Source organism: Terrapene carolina, unplaced genomic scaffold, assembly GCF_002925995.2.
Source record: "Terrapene carolina triunguis isolate 2854851 unplaced genomic scaffold, T_m_triunguis-2.0 Scaffold244, whole genome shotgun sequence".
Lineage (NCBI taxonomy): Eukaryota > Metazoa > Chordata > Testudines > Emydidae > Terrapene > Terrapene triunguis.
Window position 1 is genome coordinate 789,978 of NW_020664595.1, and position 14,318 is coordinate 804,295.

General features: G+C 47.5%; 1 protein-coding gene across 1 annotated transcript in view; it reads left to right on the forward strand.

The window, feature by feature from the left end:
- LOC113407719 (disintegrin and metalloproteinase domain-containing protein 20-like) overlaps window positions 1–14,318 on the forward strand; it is a gene marked incomplete at its 3' end in the record, with an annotated part of 214,612 nt that overhangs the window by 90,054 nt on the left and 110,240 nt on the right. Inside the window, 1 exon segment of the mRNA XM_026657440.1 lies at window positions 716–818. Coding sequence (XP_026513225.1) covers window positions 716–818 — 103 coding nt within the window.

The following is a 14,318-nucleotide window of genomic DNA, read 5'->3' on the forward strand; positions in this document are numbered from 1 at the left end:
TATCATTTCAAGCTCAGGTACCAGAATTCTTGAAGGCAATTTCTAGAATTAAATCACCTGTCAGATATCCTATATCAAAGTGAAATCAGCAGCTGGAATCAAATAGATATTTTGTTACTGCTTATAAAAGGTCACAAGCTGGGTGTATCTGTATACTTTTACCAAACACTGCAAAGTAGACTTCACCTCATTGGGTGGTGATGGGCCTATCTAAGCTGCCATGTTTATGTAAATATTTTCATTACCCCTTTTGCTGTACTACTGTAACCCAGTTAACCAGTAGGGAAGATAATTGGGGACAGAAGATTAGATGATAATTTGTACAATTCCATTAAAGCCAATTTACATCAGCTGAGGATCTGGCCCTAGGTATGTAAGAATGGGACAACTGAATTCTTACATGTGTATTTGTCCTCACATAACATAAGTGACTTATCTTTTAACATGATCACAGCTCTCAGCAGAAGACACTTCAGCAAAGATGTTTGCAGTTGGTTCTGATGGGGCAGACTTTAGCTAGTAAGTAACTCTGGATTGGTGCACATTTATGTTATGAGAAGACATATTTACAAGTAAGAACAAATTGTTTTCTTATAGTTCTAAATACAGATCTGATATATCACTCTTTTACTTAGACTGAATTTATTTATAGCTATAGAGAACAGTTTAATATCAATTGAACATTTCATGTTGTTTACTGTATTTTGTATTATAGGGGTGGAATATATCGATCGGCTCTTGGATTTTCATATGGAGACTATCTGTGCACTAAAATTCCCTCAGTAGCTATTGTCAATGTATGTGAAATATAGTCCATAGTATGTACACTTCAAAAATGGATATCTTAAATAATGTAAAGATTTTCTTCAGTAAGATTATGCTAATAATTGATTGTTTCATAGCATTTAAGCCTAGAAGTATTAGATCATCTAGACTGACTTCCTGTATATCACAAGGCATTAAATTTCACCCAGTTATCCCTAGATAAAGCCCAATGACTTTAGTCAGACCAAAGCCTTTCAGTCCTTAGGTGACTAAACTGTTATGTGCCACAGGCAGAGAACAGGAGAGACCAAGGTGCTACCAGGGCTCATGCAATGGCAAGGAATTGACTAGGTGAGTTATACCTAGATGATCCCAGCATGTGATACTCATCCCACGCTGCAGAAGAAGGAGGAAAAAAATCCAAAGTCCCTGCCAAGCATATATGGGGGGGAAATTCCATCCTGAAAATCTGGTGCTCAGTTGGACCCTGAGCATATGAACAGGGCATACCAGCCAGTCATCTAAGAAAGAGGACTCCCTGCACCTCCTCAAAGTCCTGGTCCACCCATCCAGTGTCTCAACTCCAGCTCTGGGTAATTGAATACACTCTGATGCTTCAGAGGAAGGTGGAAAAAACCTAGAGCACATCTGGTCAATTGTGCATTTCGGGAGCAGGAGGAAATGCTTCCTGACCCCTGCAAACAACCAGCTGAAAACCTGAAGCATTCAATTTAATTATATTCCTAGTCTTAATGCAGAGCTGCAAGTGTTATGAGCACGTTGAGGGCAATGCAGATCTTTCTTTTCTCTCCATGGCTCATGAAGAGAGATAACGAACAGGGGTTTCATAGATTCACAGATTTCAGAGTCAGAACGGAGCACTATGACCATCCATCTAACAACCCATATACAAAGGCTGTGGAATCTCTCCCAGAATCTTGATTAAAGTATATCTTTTAGAAAGATATCTAATCTGGTTTTAAAGACTCCAAGTGCTGATAAACTGCTCCAATGTTTAATTACCCTGTCTGCTAGGAAATTGCATCTTATTTCAAGGTTGAATTTGTCTAACTTCAACTTTCAGCCATTGGATCTTGTTATGACTTTGTCAGCAAGACTGAAAAAAACCCTTTATCAGATACCTGGTCTCATAGACTCATAGACTCATAGACTTTAAGGTCAGAAGGGACCAATATGGTCATCTAGTCTGACCCCCCGCATGATGCAGGCCACAAAAGCTGATCCCCCCACTTTCCCTTAACTCTGTTGTTGAAGTCTCCAGATCGTGATCTAAAGACTTCAAGTCGCAGAGAATCTTCCAGCTTGCGACCCCTGCCCTATGCTGCGGAGGAAGGCGAAAAACCTCCAGGGCCACTGCCAATCTACCCTGGAGGAAAATTCCTTCCCGACCCCAAATATGGCGATCAGCAGAACCCCGAGCATACAGGCAAGATTCTCTAGCCAGACCCTCATTTTACCAGCGATGGCCGTTATTGCCTAATTGATTAGAATCACGTAATCCCATCAAACCATTCCCTCCATAAACTTATCTAGCCTAATCTTGAAGCCAGAGAGGTCTTTCGCCCCCGCCGTTTCCCTCGGAAGGCTGTTCCAAAATTTCACCCCTCTGACGGTTAGAAACCTTCGTCTAATTTCAAGCCTAAATTTCCCCACGGCCAGTTTATATCCATTCGTTCTCGTGTCCACATTAGCACTGAGCTGAAATAATTCCTCTCCCTCCCTGGTATTTATCCCTTTGATATATTTAAAGAGAGCAATCATATCCCCCCTCAGCCTTCTTTTAGTTAGGCTAAACAAACCAAGCTCCTCGAGTCTCCTTTCATAGGAAAGGTTTTCCATTCCTCGGATCATCCTAGTTGCCCTTCTCTGTACCCGTTCCAGTTTGAGTTCATCCCTTTTAAACATAGGAGACCAGAACTGCACACAGTACTCCAAGTGGTCCATGTATGAGAGAGGATCCCCAGGGTGCAACCTGGAATTGGGGTACCGCTGAGTCCTCTGTCCCACCAGGCTCGGCTTCCTCTCACTGTGATGTGTGACAAACTGCAAACCTCTGCCAAGTACTGCACTTACACAGACATCCGAAGGCAGGGACATACCCAGCTGAGTTTTATGAATACTTCTCCCTGCCACTCATGAACTAACAATAGAGAGGCTCCAGGAAATTCCCTCCAGCTCCCCAGCGCTATACTGTCCTACCCTGGTCAAAAGCCTGACAAGTGTAAGTTTATTACCCAGTCCACTCAATGTGGAAAGGACATGCACCAGCTTTTGTACCTGAGCTGAGGTTTCCCAAGCACTTCAGGCAAAATACACTGTTTTAGTTAAAATATAAAACAGATGTACTGACTACGGAAAGATAGATTGTAAGTGATTATAAGTGGTAGGCATAAAAAAGTCAGAGATAGTTACTAAGGAAAACAAGATAAATGCACAATCTAAATCTGAGACCTCATTACACTAGGTAGTATTTAGATTAGCAATTTTCTCACCCCACTGGATGTTACAGTCCTTAATACACAGACTTCTCCATGAAGCCTGGACCAGTCTCCTCTGTTGAGGTTTTCATCTTCTCAGTGTGCTTGTTGCTTCCAGCATAGCTGGGGGAGGAGAAAGGCCAAGACATACTGCAACTGTTCCTTATTTTATACTCTCAATCCATGTGCCTGGGAGACACTTGCACAGACATGTCCCGGTGAGCTTTGTTGAGTCACAGTGATCCAGTAAGCCTCCATTGTGTGGATTTGGGAAACTCTCACTGAATTGTAAATCCTTTGATTACAGCTCCCCTGCTGATTAAAGGTCGTGGAGCACCCTCCTGGATGGAGGTCCTTTGTATGTCAATAGCAAACTTACAGTATATTTCAGTGACACACAGCAAAATCTTATAACTTTATACACACCAATGATGTATCTATTTGGACAGAACAAGAAGTTTCAGCAGGTCATGACCTTTCGTATGATACCTTACATGGTATGCTTTGAGTGAAAGATCACAACCATATATGGATGATGAATATGGGGGTTACAGGGTACCATGTTGAGGTACAGTGTGTCACAGTGTGTAAAAGCTATATACAATAATCAAGTCATCTCTCAAATGTCTCTTCAATAAGCTGAATAAGTTGAGCTCCTTAAGCCTCACATCATAAAACTACTTCTTCTTCTTCTGCTTGCTCATATCCATTCCAGGTTAGGTGTATGCATGTCATCTGCACAGTTGTCAGAGATTTTCCCCTCAGTGGTATCCATTGGGCGGCTCTAGCACCCAGTAGTGCTGCGTGCTCATGTGCCAATATAAGGCACCCGGCAGTCTCCGCATCCTCTCAGTTCCTTCTTAATGCCAGTGACAGTAACTGGAACCCTCTTGCTTTGGCAAACTCTTACTCACTGGTTTAGTCCTTTTCACTGTTTTTGCTATCCCAGTTCTTTATTTTCTCAGTTTGGACTGTTGTAGATTAATGATATATAGTTAGGTGACACTTCTTGCCCTGTTAGCGGAGTTTTGTCCGCACCCAGTACTGGGGCATGCATTGGTTCTCGGGTTTCAAACCCTGTACCTCCTGCAGCAAGCCCATGCCTGTGAGTGACCCATACTCATTGTTGAAGTGCCTGGGAGAGACTCATATCACGGACCACTGCCAGTTCTGTCAAAACTTCAAGCCCATAAGAACAGCCATACTGGGTCAGATTAAAGATCCATATACACCAGTATCCTGTCTTCCAACAGTGGCCAATGCCAGGTGCCCCAGAAAGAATGAACAGAACAGGTAATCGTCAAGTGATCCATCCCCTGTCACCCATTCCCAGCTTCTGGCAAACAGAGGCTAAGGACACCATCCCTGCCCAGGCCGGCTAATAGCTATTTATGGATCTATCCTCCAGGAATTTATCTAGTTCTTTTTTAAACCCTGTTATAGTCTTGACCTTCACAACATCCTCAGTCAAAGAGTTCCACAGGTTGACTGCACTGTGTGAAGAAATACTTCATTTTGTTTGTTTTACACCTGTTACCTATTAATTTCATTTGGTGACTCCTAGTTCTTGTGTTATTTTCTCCACACCAGTCATGATTTTATAGACCTCTATCATATCCCCCCTTAGTCGTTTCTTTTCCAAGCTGAAAAGTCCCAGTCTTATTAATCTCTCTTCATATGGAAGCTGTTCCATACCCATAATTATTTTTGTTGTCCTTTTCTGTACCTTTTCCAATTCTAATATATCTTTTTTGAGATGGGGTGGCCACATCTGCACGCAGCATTCAAGGAATGGGTGTACCATGGATTTATATAGAGGCAATATGATATTTTCTGTCTTATTATCTATCCTTTTCCTAATGATTCCTAACATTCTCTTAGCTTTTTTGACTGCCCCGTACGAAGAAGGTCATGGAGGCCAGGTTGAAGTCCATCCTGATGAAGGTGGTGCTCTGTCCCTCATCCGAGACGAGCCAGTCCAATTCGGCACCCAGTACTTCAGTATCGGTGTGTAGTGTTTCTCCTGCCACAAAAGACTCTCTGCACCATTCTCCTTCATCAGTGCCAAAGAAGAAACATAAGGAGCTGACTGCGAGGAGACATTACCTGAATCTGAAAAGAGCCAAGCATGGGGAGTGCAGTGGAGTGTGACCTGAGTCTGGCCACTCCTCTGCTCTAACTCTGAGTGCAGCACTGTTGACTCCAGTTCATAGGCAGGTTCCATTGAGTCAAATCCCAGACCATCCCTTGACACCAGAAGGGCAATAGGACATCAGCAAGATTGTGGTAACGTCTACCCTGGAGGCAGTTGTTGTGGACAGGGACCTGCTGGAGCTTTCGGTATCACCATTGCCAGCAGTACAAGAGTTGATGGTGTTGGTACTGGTGAGCAGAAGGGAGCAAAAGGGGGCCCTGGGCTCCCATTTCGTACTGATCCCCTTGACTCTGGTCTTCCCACCTCGGCACCATTCCTTGGCACCAACGGGTATTGCCCCTCCATTTACCAGGAAGAAGGGTCATAGTTGGACTCGGAGGTGAAATCATATTCCCACTCAAGGACCTCTTCCAGTCCCCCCCGCCCCACCGGGGCAGCCCTACCAGTTGATGGACCCAGGTTCAGGGCTACTGCCGAGTACTACTTCTTCGAGTGTTGTCCCTGTGGGTGCTCCACTCTAGGTGTCGGTGCGTCCTGGAGCCGTTGATCAGAGATTTTCAGTAGCGGTGCCTGGTCGGGACACAGGCGCTCAGATGGTATCTCCCGTCTCGTTGGAATCTTCCCGAGCGCCTGCGTCCCGCACCCCCCTCAGTTCCTTCTCAACCATCCCCAGCTGAAGACAGGACTCGGGGCAGTGCTGTTTCTCTTCCCTGGTCTCTGTAGGAACAAAGTAACAAAGAATATAGAAATAGTTATTAGTTACATCCCAGTTGTTTTCCCTTCTTTTAGTGTAGTTACATAGTGACTTAGTTTAAAAAAAAATTACTTCAGACTTGTCTCTCGCTGAGAGACTCTCCCCTGCCATTTCTAATTCACAATGCCAGGGGCTTCAGGATTCAGAAAGTGTTTTTCCTGTCAGAACTCCATGCCAAGGTTGGATGGGTACTCACATTGTGTGAAGTGCCTCAGGGAAACTCACATCCCTGCAAAGTGTCTCCACTGTATGAGCCTCAAGGCAAGGGCTCGGCGCGACAGAGACCTGCGGCTTAAAATGCTTCTTATGGAAAAATCCCTGCATCCGCTTTTGGAGACGGGGAAAGATAAACCCGCTCTCACATCCTCCCCAGCCAGATCCTAACTGGTTGGGAGCATTGCTTCACCCTCTCTGGAGCAGGAGCAAGAAGCAGAGCAGACTCATAGGAGAGACTTTAACAAGGGTAAAGGGTCTCCTGTGAGATCCCTACCCTCTGTGCTGACAGCGCCGAAGGCGAGTGCCTCAGTCCCGGCTCACGCCTCAACCACGGCTCCCACACACCGTAGAGGCAGAAATTCAACCTCCCGGACAGGGAAAGATTCCACGGCACTGAGTGGCTCAGCGCTAAAAATAACTGCGGCCTGGTCTACACTAACCCCCCAATTCGAACTAAGGTACGCAACTTCAGCTACGTGAATAACGTAGCTGAAGTCGACATACCTTAGTTCGAACTTACTACGGTTCAGACGTGGTCCACACGCGGCAGGCAGGCTCCCCGTCGACTCCGCGGTACTCCTCTCGCCGAGCTGGAGTACCGCAGTCGACGGCGAGCACTTCCGGGATCGATTTATCGCGTCCAGACCAGACGCGATAAATCGAACCCAGAAGTTCGATTTCCAGCCGTCGAACTAACGGGTAAGTATAGACCAGCCCTGCGGTGCAGGCTGCGGACTCTGTCCCGGTGCCGACAAAGACTTCAGCACCGCACACCTCAGGGCTAAAAATAGCCACGGTGCCAACCGCGAGCTCTGCCCTGGTGCCAGGAAGAACGTCAGCACCAAGCCTGCCTCCCACCCCCGTACCAGCAGCGGACCCCCTGCAGAGTACCTCCAACCGACCCACAGCACTGCTCACACTTTCACTTTCGCTTGTTAACACGCTAGAGCAGAGTCCAGGCGCAGCATAGCCCAGGGAGCAGGAGTAACACTTCTTCACTCAAAGCGACCTCTCAGTGCCACCTGAGCCTAACTCTCCGCTCCTAGATACTCTTAGAACAGCCGCTCTCACCACCTGAACTGGCTACCTTCACTGAGAGTGAACCTGATCTACAACAGCAAGCAGAGTTCTCCGCACCTCCCTCTCCTCCCCCACCGGAGCCTTTTCCACCTCAGGCTACGGTCCACAGCCACCAGCCTCAGTTTCCCTACTTCGCCACACCTGGGTTCTCCTACCCTATGCCTTGGCCACAGTCATACCCTTGGCCACATCCTCCTACCACTCACCCTCAGACCTCTTCCATGAAAGCACTACCTGCTTCTGTGCCTTGATCTCCATCTCTGTCCATTTCTAGAGTACCTGAACCCCCTCCTGAGAACGTGCGTTATGAACCATATCCAGACTCACCAAACCCTAACTCTCCATCTGCTCCAGATGGAGCCCTCTCCCCCCCCCGCCTCCACAGAACATGGATGACTGTAAAAAATTTCAAGAACTTGTCAAGAGGGTGGCACTCAGTCAGGACATCCACCTAGAAGAGGTTCAGGACACACAACACAATCTCCTCAGAATCCTTCAACCCTCTGCGCCCTCAAAGATCGTGCTTCCTATAAATGAGGCACTCCTGGAACCAGCTGATGCTCTCTGGCACACTCCAGCTTCTTTATTACCAACCTGCAGAAAGGCCGAACATAAATACTATGTTCCTGCTAAGGACGCTGACTTTCTATTTTCTCACCCACAACCAAACTCTCTCGTCATGGATGCAGTCGCACAAAGGACGAAACAGCCACAATACCGGCCCACCCCGCAAGACAAGGATCTTAAACGTCTTGACGTCCTTGGTCGCAAGGTTTACACGTCCTCCACCCTACAATTCAGGATCGCAAACTATTCTGCACTCCTCGCCAGCTACGACTTTGATAACTACAATAAACTTTTTGAATTCGCCTCCTGCATACCAGAGGATAGGAGAGCAGACTTTAAAGCAATTCTGAGTAAGGGCCAATTGATTTCCAGAACTGCCCTACAAGCCTCTTTAGACACGGCAGACACAGCAGCCCGTACGACTGCAACGGCTGTGGTTATGCGCAGATATTCATGGCTTTCTGCATCTGGCATCCCTAAAGATCTGCAGACCAAGGTGGAGGACCTCCCCTTTGATAAAGACAAACTATTTTCCAAAAAAACTGATGAACTACTTCACATCATGAAAGATTCTAGAGCGACACTGCGCACCCTGTGCATTCACCCATCTCTTCCCAGGAGATAACGATACCAACCCTACCAAAGGCTGCGTACACAACAATATTATCGGCCTCAACCCAAACCATATAACGTAAATAGGAATCGCGCTAAAACCCCTAAGCGCAGACAAAATCAAGCTCAAGCAACCACCTCCCATCCGTCCGGGAATAAACAACAATTTTGAAATGTTGGTCGAGGGTCTGTGCGACCACCCCTTGATTCCGCAGCCTACTTGCCCATTTGGCCACCGCCTCCAGAGTTTCCAACATGCCTAGCAGCGAATTACACAGGACCACTGGGTCCTCGAGATAGTTCAGTCCGGTTACTCTATCCCATTCATATCCTATCCTCCTACCCTTCCCCCTTCCCCGTCCCTCTTCAGGGACCCCTCTCATGAGCACCTACTTCACGTAGAAGTGGCTCATCTTCTCCAGCTAGGCACAGTGGAGCCTGTGCTGACGCAACATCAAGTGAAAGGTTTCTACTCCCATTATTTCCTGACCCAGAAAAAGACCGGGGGATGGAGGCCTATAGTAGACCTACTCCGACTGAACAAATTTGTGAGGATACAAAAATTCAGAATGGTCACACTGGGCACAATAATTCCTGCACTGGATCAAGGGGACTGGTTTACAGCCCTCAACCTACAGGATGCTTATTTTCATATATCAATTCATCCAGCTCACAGACGCTTCCTACGCTTCACAATTGGTCATGACCATTTTCAATACAGAGTTCTTCCTTTCGGCCTCTCCACAGCACCAAGAGTCTTTTCCAATTCTCTAGCTGTGGTCGTGGCTCACCTCCACAAACATGGGATCACGCTTTTCCCGTACCTGGACGATTGCCTCATCAAGGACAACTCCTATGGCGAGACACTCCAAGTTACCCGTTTCACTATCGCCCTCTTTCACAGCCTAGGCCTCCAAATAAATGTCCAAAAATCCACCCTGACACCTACACAACAGATTGAGTTCATCGGAGCTCATCTCAACTCAATCCAGAGCAGAGCCTTGCTCCCATATCACAGAATCCTCGCTATCACACAGCTCATACGCACGCTCTTTATTTGTCCCAAAACACAGGCAAGAATCTGTCTACGGCTCCTTGGTCACACGGCAGCCACCACCTTCGTGGTCCAGTATGCCAGGCTGCACATGAGATGTCTTCAGGGGTGGCTCAATTCTAATTTCAAATCCAACAGACACACCTTAGGGACACTGTTAACTCCTCCTCCCAACGTTCTAGCTTCCCTACATTGGTTGACAAGACCAGAGAACCTCTGCACTGTGGTTTCCTTCCTGCAACGATCCCCAATGCTCATGCTCACCACGGACGCTTCCCTAATCGGTTGGGGAGCGCATCTAGGGGGACACAGGGCACAAGGCTGGTGGTCCGCATCAGAGACGCACCTACACATAAATCTCTTAGAGCTCAGAGCAGTGAGACGAGCGTGTCTTCACTTTCTTCCCCCCATTAGGAACAAATCTATTCAGGTCTTAACAGACAACATAGCATGTATGTACTACATCAACAGACGAGGGGGAGCCCGATCACATTCCCTTTGCATGGAAGCCATCCGACTATGGAATTGGTACATACAACATCAAAAACACATCATCGCTTCCTACCTACCAGGCTGCCACAACACTACTGCCGACGCACTCAGCAGGCACTTCTCGACAGAACACGAATGGGAACTGCACCCCACAATACTTCAACAGCTCTTCTCCCTCTGGGGCACCCCGTCAATAGACCTCTTTGCCACAATCCAGAATCGAAAATGTCCCCTGTTTTGCTCCAGAGCGGGACTCGGGACTGCATCCCTAGGAGATGCGTTCCTCATCCCATGGAACAACTCTCTCCTGTACGCCTTCCCACCAATCTCTCTGCTACACAGGGTTCTTCGGAAGATCGTGGACAACAAGGCCCGGGTCATACTTATTGCCCCGGCTTGGCCGTGACAGACGTGGTATCCTTATCTACTCTGCATGTCCTCCCGTCATCCATGGGCTCTCCCCAACAGGCCAGATCTCCTTTCCCAGAACAACAGACGGGTTCTTCACCCCCAGCTCTAAAAGCTCCACCTCACAGTCTGGTTCCTTCATGGTTCCAAACCCATGAACTAGTCTGTTCTGAGCAAGTCCGATACGTCCTCCTACACTGTAGAAAAGACTCCACTCATAAAACTTACCTGCAGAAGTGGAAGCGTTTCGCCCCCTGGTGCTCATGTAATCACTTAACGCCCAATATGGTGACCCTCCCGAACATTCTAGACTACCTCCTGAAACTAAAACAGGACAGACTTTCGCTCAGCTCCATCAAAGTGCACCTGGCGGCGCTTACCACCTTTCATGACCTCTTAGAAGGTTATTCACTCTTTACCCACCCCACCATAAAACGCTTTCTCATGGGCCTGCAAAATCTCTACCCTGAAATTTACCCAATGGTAGCTACATGGAATCTTAACCTTGTTCTTCACGCTCTCATGAAACCTCCATTCGAGCCCATGGCTACCTCCTCTCTTCTCCATATGTCCATGAAGGTAGCTTTCTTAGTTGCAATAACATCAGCAAGGAGAATAGGTGAAATAAGCGCCCTGATGGCCCATCCTCCCTACACAATCATCTCCAAAGACAAAGTCACTCTGAGACCACATCCTAAATTTCTCCCTAAGGTGATATCCACCTTCCACCGTAATCAACCTATATACTTACCTACTTTCTATCCCAAACCTCACAAGAATCCACAGGAGGCAACCCTGCACATTCTCGACGTCAGACGAGCAATCGCTTTTTATTTAGACAGAACTAACCCATTTCGCAAATCTCCACAACTCTTTGTCTCCACCGTCGAAAGATCGAAAGATACCGCTATCTCTAAGCAACATCTGTCCAAGTGGATCTCTGACTGCATCAGATCCTCATTCTGTATTCAAATTATTCAACCACCCGAAGGCATTAGAACTCATTCCACTTGAGCTACGTCGACATCCGTTGCCTTCCTTCATAACGTACCCATTTCTGACATCTGTAAAGCGGCTACATGGTCATCTGAACACAAGTTTGCCGAACACTATGCTATCACACAAGATAGCATGGCAGACGCCATAGTAGGCCATACAGTACTCTCTACAGTACTCACTGCCACATCTCCAAAGTCCCACCGGCCATAGTGGGAACTGCTACACATTCACCTAGAGTCGAGCACCCACAGGGACAGCACTTGAAGAAGAAGGGAAAGTTACTCACCTTGCAGTAACTGAGGTTCTTCGAGATGTGTGTCCTTGTGGGTGCTCCACTCCCCACCCTCCTCCTCTCTACTTTGGAGTACTAGTAAAATAGTTCCACGGTAGAGAAGGAACTGAGGGGGGTGCGGGACGCAGGCGCTCAGGAAGATTCCAAAGAGACGGGAGATACCATCTGAGCACCTGCATCCCGACCAGGCACTGCTACCGAAAATCTCCGATCAATGTCGCCGGGACGCACCGACCCCTAGAGTGGAGCACCCACAGGGACACACATCTTGAAGAACTTCAGTTACTGCAAGGTGAGTAACTTTTCCTTGGCAGAGCAGGCACTGGCCTATACAGATGCAATGGCCATTTTGGAACCCGTGGGAGTTTCCCACTATGTAAGGGCCCTCTTCCAGACACTCTTATTCCATAGTCCCAGGAAGAAAATTGCCCCTATGCCTATGACCAGAATGCAACCCAGACTCTGGTACCAAGCCCAGTACCGAACCTCAGGACCTAGATCTCTGGGACTCGGTCAGTGCAGAAGGAGAGGAGGAGGACCCCCTGCCAGTACAGGCCTTATGAGGCAGTGTCTGAGGCGTGTGTTTCTCCCTCTTACAATGACTTTGACGCTCAACAGGAGCTGTTGAATAGAGTGGCCTCGAACCTTGGGCTGGAAGTGGAGGGCCTGCAGTGGACAAGATATCAGCTGTTGAAGGTGGCCCTCCCTCTCAGTGAGGCCATGATGGTACCAGTTAAAGCCTTGTGGTAAACTCTATCCTCCCTCGCTCCCATCGCAAAAAGGGCTGAAAAGAAGTACTTTGTTCCTGCCCAGGGCTATCAATACTTGTGCTCCCACCCTGCTCCAGGATCCCTAGTGATCGTGGTAGCCAAAGAGAGGGACAGACTGGGACAGCAAGGAGTGACTCCTAAAGCAAAGGATGCAAAGAGACTAGACCTTTTTGGTAGAAAGGTTTATTTTACAGGTGGTCTACAGATCCACATCTCCAATGTACAGTCATAGCTGGAGAGAGACAGTTCTAATGTCTGAGAGTTGATTAAATTGAAGGACTGTCTTCCCCAGGAGTCCAGATAGGAGTTCTCCGCTCTGGTGGAGGAAGAGAAGTCTGTGGCCAGGGCCTCCCTAAAGGCCATGCTGGATGTGGCATTTTCGGCAGATTCGTGAACCCGTTCCACCGTGGGATCTAAACTTGGTCCTGTCAAGGCTTACAGGCCCTCACTTTGAGTCATTGGCATTGTTCCCCTTGTTGTACCTCTCCTGGAAGGTCGCCGTCCTGGTAGCAATTACCTCAACCAGGAGGGTCTCAGAGATCTAGGGCCCTAACATCAGAATCCCAGATATGGTGTTCTTTAAGGACAAGGTACAACTTCACCCCTGTGCCGTGTTCCTCCTGAAGGTGGTCCTGCAGCTCCATGGTAATCAGGCTATCTTCCTGTCAGTATTCTTCCTGAAACCGCACAGGAATAGGGAGGAGTAGCCTCTACACACACTGGAGGTTAGACAGGCCCTGGCCTTCTATATAGAAAGGACCAAACAATTCCATAAGTCAACACAGCTCTTTGTAGCAATAGCAGATAGGATGAAAGGTGAACAGACAGGTGCCCCAATTCCTCCGATCTTGACCACCCACTTATTGAGAGCTCAAGCTTCCTCAGCAGCATTTCTGGACCACTCCCAATTCAGGACATTTCTAGAGCAGCAACTTGGTCATTGGTGCATACTTTTTCATCCCATTATGCCATCACCCAGCAGGCTAGAGATGATGCTGGGTTTGGTAGAGCAGTGTTGCAACCCTCATGTCTCTGAACCCACCTCCTAAGGTACTGCTTGGGAGTAATCTAATGTGGAATGGACATGAGCAAGCACTCAAAGAAGAATAAATGGTTACTAACCTTCCATAACTGTTGTTTTTCTAGATGTGTTGCTCATGTCCATTCCACGATCCACCTTCCTGTCCCCGGTTAAGAGTTAGTTAGCAAGAAGGAGATGAGATGGTGCAGAGCCGGCCAGGTCCTTTATATTAGTGCATGAGCATGAGATACCAGAGTGTGCTAGAGCTGTGATACCACTGAGGGAAAAATCTCCTGAGACTGTGCAGCGCATGCACATCTAACATGGAATGGACATGAGCAACACATCTCGAAGAGCAACCATCACAGAAAGGTTAGTAATTTGTTTTTTTCCAGCCCCTGGTTCATTTTTATAGCCTTCCTTTGAAGTCTCTCCAGTGTTTCCACAATTTTCTTGAAGTGTGGAACCAGAACTGTCCACAATATTATAGCAGTAGTCTTACCAATGTTGTGTTCAGAGGCGAGATCATTATTCTAAAAGTGCTTGATATTCCTCTTGTTGTTATTCATTGGCTGTGTGTGTGTTCTTTCTGCGTTCTGTGCCAGCTCTGCTCAGATAGCCAACACAGCAGACCT